The sequence below is a fragment of the Homarus americanus genome, unplaced genomic scaffold (genome assembly GCF_018991925.1).
Source record: "Homarus americanus isolate GMGI-L3 unplaced genomic scaffold, GMGI_Hamer_2.0 scaffold31037, whole genome shotgun sequence".
NCBI classification, from domain to species: Eukaryota; Metazoa; Arthropoda; class Malacostraca; order Decapoda; family Nephropidae; genus Homarus; species Homarus americanus.
In genome coordinates, this window is record NW_024722227.1 from 838,060 (window position 1) to 847,269 (window position 9,210).

General features: G+C 47.7%; 1 protein-coding gene across 2 annotated transcripts; it reads right to left on the reverse strand.

Moving 5' to 3' along the window:
* Nucleotides 1-601: 601 nt before the first annotated feature.
* LOC121862244 (glycerol-3-phosphate acyltransferase 3-like) lies at nucleotides 602-6,753 on the reverse strand. 2 transcript variants are annotated; one of them, XM_042360340.1, is made up of 9 exons: nucleotides 6,637-6,753; nucleotides 5,717-5,996; nucleotides 5,309-5,482; nucleotides 4,650-4,898; nucleotides 4,138-4,240; nucleotides 2,581-2,696; nucleotides 1,598-1,706; nucleotides 1,145-1,332; nucleotides 602-939 (listed from the first exon to the last, which is right to left on the reverse strand). In XM_042360340.1, exons 2-9 carry the CDS (start codon nucleotides 5,983-5,985, stop codon nucleotides 762-764), a joined length of 1,386 nt encoding a protein of 461 aa, XP_042216274.1. In that variant the 5' UTR covers nucleotides 5,986-5,996; nucleotides 6,637-6,753; the 3' UTR covers nucleotides 602-761. The 2 variants fall into 2 exon arrangements, with proteins under 2 accessions (XP_042216274.1, XP_042216275.1); XM_042360341.1 differs by lacking the exon at nucleotides 4,650-4,898 and having other exon boundaries at nucleotides 6,637-6,751.
* Between the last annotated feature and the right edge of the window lie 2,457 nt (nucleotides 6,754-9,210).

Genomic DNA, 9,210 nt, shown 5'->3' on the forward strand with positions numbered 1-9,210 from the left:
AACTCTTTAAGGATGGTTTAACTCTTTAAGGACGATGGCAACTCTTTAAGGACGATGGCTTAACTCTTTAAGGACGATGGTTTAACTCTTTAAGGACTCTTTGGACGATGGTTTAACTCTTTAAGGACGATCTCTTTAAGGACGATGGTTTAACTCTTTAGGACGATGGCTTAACTCTTTAAGGACGATGGCTTAACTCTTTAAGGACGATGGCAACTCTTTAAGGACGATGGCTTTAAGGACGATGGCTTAACTCTTTAAGGACGATGGTTTAACTCTTTAAGGACGATGGCTTAACTCTTTAAGGACGATGGCTTAACTCTTTAAGGACGATGGCTTAACTCCTTTATTCGTCGTCAAGGGATTCACTTTTCATATATGTTCACTCAATGGCTGTTATGTTATCATATAAGTTTAGGTTAATTCTTCAATATATTTTGTATTGTTTCATTGTTATTTGTTTATTGTTTAATAATCTTATTATATCAGTTGAAGAGATTACAGTCAGACTGTCTGTCTGACAGTCTGTTATTATCTATCTATCTATCTATCTATCTATCTATCTATCTACCTATCTACCTATCTATCTATCTATCTATCTATCTACCTACCTATCTACCTATCTACCTATCTATCTATCTATCTATCTACCTATCTACCTGTCTATCTATCTATTCCAGTCACTGTTACTCAGTATGTTTACATAGTGACCATCAGGACCTAAGACTGTCTCCTTCGCCTGTAGTCTTCGCTTACACTGGCTAATCCTTCGCCTGGCAATGTTCCTCGGCGTTGAAGTGCCTGGCGAACTCCTGCTGTTGTTTTTGTTTCCACTGGCTTTGTTTCTCCCAGAATGCCTTCTTGTTGGCGTTAAGTTTGATGAAGCCGTCCCAAGCCAACTGCACGAAGCCGCCGCGGTGAGCTATTTTGGCCTTTACCCTGTTGGAAGAGAGAGAGGAGAGAGAGAGATACTTGAAGAAGGAGGTGAGAGATAAGAACCTGGAGGAAGAGGAGAGAGAGAGATAAGAAGAGTGAGACTGAGAGATAAGGAGAAAAAAAGAGGGCGGGGGCAACAAACTCACACACACACACACACACACACACACACACACACACACAGACACACACAGACACACACACTTACCTGTTAGCAAAGGCGACAGGTGACTCATTAGTGCCTCTGGTCATGGGCGGGAGGTACCACACGTCACACACGATGGCCCACGACGTCATCATACTGAAGATGTACTCTACGAAGGTGTCTTGGTACCAGAAGGCGTCACCGTAGCGAGGGTCAAACCGGATGGCGATGGGGTAGATGATAGTGTCGATCTGGGGGGAAGGCGGGGGGGGGGAAGAGAGTGATGAGTGTCGATTTGGAGAGGTACGGGGTTAGGTTGGGTTAGGTTTGGTTAGGTTAGGTTAGGTTAGGTTGGATTGGGTTAAGTTATATTAGATTGGATTAGGTTAGATTATATTAAATTAGATTAGTTTAAGCTATATTACATTAGCTTAGGTTTAGATTAGGTTAGGTAAAAGATAACATCATTTAAACCACAATTATAAACACTACAGGGTGATGGCCCCGTCAACACACCTCAAAGGAACCCTTCTTGAACTGTAGAACGGCCGTGTTGTTGACGCAGGTGCCCTCAGGGAAGATGAGGATGGGGGGGAGAGTGGGGTCTTGGGCGTGTTCCTGTAGCCTGTAGGGGGTGTAGTGGTGATATTAATGATGTAGAAGAAGGAAGAGGAGACGAAGAAGAGATGAGGAAGAAGAACAAAAGAGAATGAAGAAGAAGGAAGGGAGGAGAAGAAAAGAAAAGGAGACGAAGAACAAAAGAGAAAGAAGAAGAGGGAATGAGAAGAGGAGAAGAAAAGAAGAAGAAAGAAGGAGATGAGAAAAGGAAGAAAAGAAGAGGAAGAAGAACAAAAGAAACATAAAAATTTTCACCAGTAACCTTTCAACACTCCAACAGTCCCCCACCATTTCAACAGTCACCATCACCCCTCCAAGTCTCCACTACCATCCAACAGTCTCCCTTCACCCTTCAACAGTCCCCACCATCCTCCAACAGTACCCACCATCCTCCAACAGCCCCCACCATCCTCCAACAGCCCCCACCATCCTCCAACAGTCCCCACCACCCTCCAACAGTCCCCTTTCATCCTCCAACAGTCTCCACCATCCTCAACAGTCCCACCATCCTCCAACAGTCCCCACCATCCTCCAACAGTCCCCCACCCTCCAACAGCCCCACCATCCTCCAACAGTCCCCACCACCTCCAACAGTCCCTTTCGTCCTCCAACAGTCCCCACCACCTCCAACAGCCCCCATCCTCCAACAATCCCCACCACCCTCCTTAGTCCTCCCTCCACCACCCCTCCAACAGTCCCCTTTCGTCCTCACAACCCACCACCCTCAACAGCCCCCACCATCGTCCAACAGTCCCTTTCATCCTCCAACATCCCCCACCATCCTCCAAGCCCCCACCATCCTCCAACAGTCCCCACCACCCCAACAGTCCCCTTTCATCCTCCAACAGTCCCCCACCACCCTCCAGCTAAGCAACACCCACTTCTGGACAGCCTGGGACCTCTCCTTGGCTGCGGTCCTCTCAAACCAGATGTGAGAGGAGGACCTGGAGAGGGCGTGCATGAAGACCCCGAGGATGCCGCTGGCCTTCTGACCTACCTGTGGGGAGAGGAGGGGGTATTGTTATTGTCTGGTGGTGGTGGTGGTAGGAGTGGTGGTGGTGGTGGTAGTAGTGGTAGGAGTGGTGGTGTAGTGTGGGAGTGGTGGTGGTCAGGGAGTGGTGAGTGGTAATGTGGTATTAGTAATTGGTAGGGTGGTGTGGGCAGTGTGTGTGTGTGTGTGGTGGTGGGGTGGTGGTGGTGTGATGATTGGTGGTCGGATGCCAGTGGTGGAGTGTGGTGGTGGTGGTGGTGGTGTGGTGGTGTGCAGGGGTGTGGTGTGGTGGTGGTGTAGTGGTGGGTGGTGGTGGTGGTGGTGGTGGTGGTGTGGTGGTACAGGGTGTGGTGGTGGTGGTGGTGGGGTGGTGGTGTGTGTGTGTGGTGGTGGGGTGGTTGGTGGTGGTGGTGGTGGTGGTGGGGAGTGGTGGTGGTGGAGCAGTGGTGGAAGGAGTGGTGGTGGTGGTAGGGTAGTGGTGGTGAGGTGGCGGTGGGTGTGGTGGTAGGGTGGTGGTGGTGTGGTGTAGTGTGTGCAGGTGGTGTGGTGGTGGTGTGTGTAGTGTGGTAGGAGTGGTGGTGGTGGTGGTGTAGTGGTAGGAGTGGTGGTGGTGGTGGTAGGAGTGGTGGTGGTGGTGGTGGTGTGTGTGGGGTGGTGGTGGTGGTGTGTGTGAGTGGTGGGAGTGGTGGTGGTGTGGTGGTGTGGTAGGTAGGAGTGGGTGTGGTGGGCATGATGTGTGGGTGGAGGCCACGTTTATCTAAAAAAAAAAAAAAAGTAGTAGTATGGGTCAACTGAAGATTAACCACACCTAACACTACCTGGTAAAAGTTAGATTAGATTAGTTTAACTTTAGGTTAGGTTAGGTTAGTATTAGGCTGGTTAATACTGTAGGTTAGGTTAGTATTAGGCTGGTTAATACTGTATAAGGTTAGGTTAGTATTAGGCTGGTTAATACTGTATAAGGTTAGGTTAGTATTAGGCTGGTTAATACTGTATAAGGTTAGGTTAGTATTAGGCTGGTTAATACTGTATAAGGTTAGGTTAGTATTAGGCTGGTTAATACTGTATAAGGTTAGGTTAGTATTAGGCTGGTTAATACTGTATAAGGTTAGGTTAGTATTAGGCTGGTTAATACTGTATAAGGTTAGGTTAGTATTAGGCTGGTTAATCTTGCGTGAAATAAGTTGAGGGCTAATCTTCAAGTGAAAGTAAAAAGTAAAAGGTAATAGCTTTCCCTGGGCTTGCCTTCAGTGAATCAAGTTACTACTTATCATTGTTTGAATACTTATACTTTCTCTATACACCAATGATGAATTATTATGTACTTATATGACGCTTTTACTGAATAAATATCAATATGGTGTTGTATAAGCTGACCTGTGAGCTGATAATTGTTACTGCTACCACTGTCCCTACTACTACCACCACCACCGCTCACAGGACCTACCATATCATAACACTGGTCGGTGGCTAAGACCATAGAGTCGATGGGTGAAGTGTGGTTGGCTACAGCTATCCCGTGAGTCGGTCGGTTCTCTGTATCGTGGAACCTGTCGGGATAAATTCTGGGTATTAGTGAAATAATTCTGAACTTAGTTACCTCTGTATGTCTCTGAAGAGGGGGCCTAACTTGATGCACATTCAACGAAAACGTAACTATTGAAGGGATAACTTACCTAAATAGATAAGACTAAGGTTGCATTTTATATCATTTTTATTTACAGTTTCATCACTTACCGGTTCACTAGCAATTGAGCAGTTGGTCTGTTGTGGTGAAACTCAACATTTAATTCTATCAACCCCTCACAATAGATATTATCTGGCAACACTGACATGATACTGACAATGTTGATACAGTAACCTGATAATGCTGACACAACCTGACAATGTTGAGTATATCACCTGAAACGAAGGAGCTACCTGACGAAGTGATGATGATACTGACGATAGCAACATTACCTGGCGACGACGGAGAGGGACCCAGCCACGAAGTCGAAGCACCAAGTGACGACCCAGGCGTTAAGACGTCGCTTGAATTTGCTCTCCGGCAGAAGCCCGACGGCGATGCAGAGTACGACGAGGGTGGAGATGCTAAGGATAAGGACGAGGACCCGCATGGGGAAGAGGAAGACGTGGCGGATGATGACTCCCACCAGCCAGAATACCGTCAGGGAGGGAGTCAGTCTCAGGTGGAGCTGTTGCTTCGTTCTGTGGGACCACGCGAGGTTATTAGACCATGGACGGTGTGGTGGAGGTCATAAAATGGTGTGAACATGTCTCAAAGCGTAACACTCACCTGGAGGATAATTAAAGGTGTGCTGAACCTTCACACTCACCTGGAGGTATAATTAAAGGTGTGCTGAACCCCCACACTCACCTGGAGGAAAATTAAAGGTGTGCTGAACCCTCACACTCACCTGGAGGATAATTAAAGGTGTGCTGAACCCCCACACTCACCTGGAGGTATAATTAAAGGTGTGCTGAACCCTCACACTCACCTGGAGGATAATTAAAGGTGTGCTGAACCCTCACACTCACCTCCAGGAAAATTAAAGGTGTGCTGAACCCTCACACTCACCTGGAGGGTAATTAAAGGTGTGCTGAACCCTCACACTCACCTGGACATCATGTTCCAGGTGCGTAGCTCGGCAGGGGAGAAGCTCTGACTCACACAGTCCTGGACGACGGCTCTCATGCCCGCCGCCATGTACGCCATCGGGTCCTGGAACCTGAAGGAGCCGCTGGGGGAGTCCACACCACCTGCCCGTGGCGCCTCAGGGCAGATCACCACACTGGGGACAGCAAGGACACGGTGAGAGAGAGAGAGAATTTTACTTTTCTTCCATTCTCAGTCATATTGTCAAGTGACTCAAAATTGTGTATACCTCTACACACACACACACACACACACACACACGACAAAAGTACCGTAGAAAGCAACTCTGCAACTCTTCGTCCTCGAGGTAAATAAACAACCAGAAAAATATCCTCACCTCTCATCTTCTCCCTCCTCCTCCTCTACTCACCCATCCTCCTCTTCCTCCCCCTCTTCCTCCTCCTCCTCTAGCTGCACCTCCTCCGCCAGCTCGACGGCAGCAAACTGGAAGACACGATCCAGCACCTCCACATATTTCCTCCTCAGGCTCAGTCGTCGCCCCACCGTCGCCACCAAGAGGAGGCAGAAGAAAGCGATGCGCTGCCCCCAGATGACGTAGGGCAGAAGGACATCCCACACACCCAGGGATAGGAGGAAGGACTCGTATGTCGCTCGTAGGATACCCCAACTCCATTCCATCTTGTCCTGACCTGTGGGGGATTAATACTCTATATGATACCTGCATCATCAGCTGTGTGTGTGTGGTTAGGTAGGGTTAGGTTAGATTGTGTTAGGTTAGGTTAGGTTTGGTTCTATTAGCTTCGGTTTAGTTATGTTAGATTAAATTAGAAAAAAATTAAATTAGCAAAATGAGATTACCATAATGACTAGACTTAACCCTGATTGTAAAGAGTTATATATTAAGATGTGGACATATCTCTTCTGTGACCTTGTGTATGGGAAGGTTTGTGGAGGCAAGATAGTGAGTGAGTTTAGCCATTCACCGAGACACTTGTGTTATGATTTAATGTTTATATTGTTTTCATTTATTTTTACTTATATTTCATTAAGAGTCTTTATAATATTTGTTTGGTGTAATAGATTAGTGGATAATTATCGTGTGTTTTATCGCCACCTGATGACATTGTTCCTCTCCTTGTCTACATGTCGATTATTATTTTTGTTTATTAGTATTTTATATTCTGATTTACTTAGATTATGCCTTAAGACATTTTAATGGTTACTATTAATCTGTTGCTTTATTAATTCATTTATATTATGGTTCCTGTGTATGTTTTATTAGGGGAGAAGTTAACCTTAATGTATATGTAGTAATTTAGATCAACTTACCCTCAAGTAAATCCTAACCAGGCTAGCGTCCCTGTTGCGTTGCCCGTGAATGCGCTGCCTGGTATCTCCTGCAGTTCCCTGGAGGACACTAGCGAGTCACGAGATCTGCTGTGTTAGAGTAACACTGCTGCCTTCCTCGTCTTATCACTGGAGGTTACAAGATTATGGTGGAGATAACCTCTCAACTGAACTATTAATGCGTATCACACAAACCAGCATCACAGATTCTAAAGGAATGTTGTGTAACGGATTTTTTTTGTTACCATTTACAAAGTGGGTATTTGCACCTTGTTCACAATTGGTCGAGGCGTTTCACCAAGCGGCAGAAGAGGCTATCCCAAAAACAAAACCCACATCAAGACAGTACAATGATTACTGGTACTACTGTCCCAGGGTGAAAGAACTCAACCACAGAGTGAACATGGCCCGAAGAAACTACAGGAGACATCCCACGGAAACAAACAGACATCTCCTGCAAGTCATAGTTAAGGATACCAGGGAAGAGAAGGAAGAAATAAAAAACGTAAGCTGGCTCAAGTGGTGCTCCGAACTGAACGAGCACACCTCCCTTGGCACGATGTGGGCCCAGATCCGAAGGGCATCTGGGAAGGCAACACCACCACCACCAACCCATCCCAACCCAGAAGAGGAAGCCGAGAGACTTGCAAAACTGTTCTCTGATCCAGCAGCAACGAAAAACCTCCCGAGACAGGCGGAGGAGACACAACGGCGTCTGCGACAGGTCAGACTCCAGATGATCGAAGAGGCCTGCAACAGTGAAGATGACACCGACAGACCTTTCAACCAGCAAGAACTCCAGAAGTCGCTAAAACGAAGCAAGGACACAGCTCCAGGGGCCGACAGGATAACCTACTCCATGCTTTCCCACGCCGATAAAGCCGGACACGAGGCTCTGCTACAAGTCATCAATGCTTCGTGGACAGTACAAAGACTCCCACCGGAATGGAAGAAGGCAGATATACAGCCCATTCCGAAGCCCAGAGAACCAGACAAACCGAGGCCCATCTCCCTTCTCAGCTGCATAGCGAAGACAGGAGAAAGAATGGCTCTCAACCGACTCAAGTGGAAAGTAGGCAGCCCACACCCTCACATCTTTGCTTACACCGAGAACACCGGCACAGGCAACAACATCGCCGAGATACTCAGCACAGTGGACTACAAACCAGCTCTGGTGGTCTTCCTCGACCTGGAGAAGGCCTTCGAACTAGCAAATCCACTGGCCATTACAACGACGCTCGCTGAAAAAGGCGTCAAAGGAAGGTTGCTGGGGTGGATCCAGAACTACCTCACACAGAGAGAAGCAAGAGTACGCTTTCAGGGAGCAACCTCAAGCTACAAGGTCCATGAAAACGGAACCCCACAAGGAGGCATCCTCAGTCCAATGCTGTTCAATGTCCTGATGGAAAATCTTGTCAAACTTCCTTTCAGACAAACAGCCAAGCTCCTATGCTATGCAGACGACTTACAGCTTATAGTAAGAGGATCAAACAGACTAGCCAACACGCAACACGCACTCCAACGTATAGAAGAGGAGTGCAACAGACTTGGACTCAAGATAAATCCAGCCAAGTCGAAAGCGATGGCCATCTGCACAGACACACCAGACATGATGCTCTCCATACAAAACACGCCGGTAGTCTGGACCAACACCCACCAGTGTCTTGGAATCTGGTTTGACCAGAAACTCACTTTCAAGCCGCAACTCGAGTATCTCAGGCACAGGACGAAGAGCAGACGCAATATAATGAGGTCGCTCACCAGCACAACCGCAGGAGCAAACCTTCATGTGCTCAAAGCCTACTACACGGCCGCCATCAGATCGCTGGTAGATTACAGTGCTCCAGCGCTCATTGGACTGAGAGAAGACCAGATAGCTAAGCTAGAAGTCATCCAAAATAATGCTCTCAGGACCATGCTCGGAGCACCCATGTGGACCAGAATTTGCAATTTGCAAATGGAAACTGAACTACCACCCCTGGCAGTACGAGTCAAGCAGGTGACAGCCGGTCTCCTCGCCAAAATCTGTAGATCAGATAAGCCCACAGCTGCCAAAATTCGAATCAGTGCCTCCCTCCACCTCGACCACAGAGTGCGAGGGGCCACCTGGTCGCACGAGGCAAGCGAGGTCATCCGACACCTGCAAGCAGAAACACTCGTCAAGAACAACCAAGACACACGAGACAATGGTTACGTAGTTCCTCCACCATGGAGCCCTCCACCAGCCACATTCAAAATTACCGACCTAGGCGATAGTAAAGCCAACCTCCAGAAGGAGGACCTCAAAAAAATAACTCTGGAAGCCATAGCAACCGAGACACCGGCTGATGCAGCATCATACTTCACAAACGGCTCGGTGGATCCAAAACATCATACATCCGGAGCGGCCTTCTACACCCAAGGTCAGACCCTCCGATGGAGACTTTCTAATGACTGCTCCACCCTACAAACAGAGTTGGTAGCAATCTCAAAGGCCCTACAACACGCTGCAACACAACACAACAAGTCCATCATAATTCACACTGACTCGAAATCGGCCATACAGGCGCTGCAACA

Bases quoted from the DNA above. Each gene is read 5' to 3' on its own strand.
- LOC121862244 (XM_042360340.1), bottom strand. From the start codon at position 5,985: ATGGAATGGAGTTGGGGTATCCTACGAGCGACATACGAGTCCTTCCTC. The intron at 4,241-4,649 runs GTAATGTTGCTA...TTATCCCGACAG, and splicing joins TCCCTCTCCGTCGTCGCCAG to GTTCCACGATACAGAGAACC. The intron at 1,707-2,580 runs GTGGGTGTTGCT...CACCCCCTACAG, and splicing joins AGGTCCCAGGCTGTCCAGAA to GCTACAGGAACACGCCCAAG.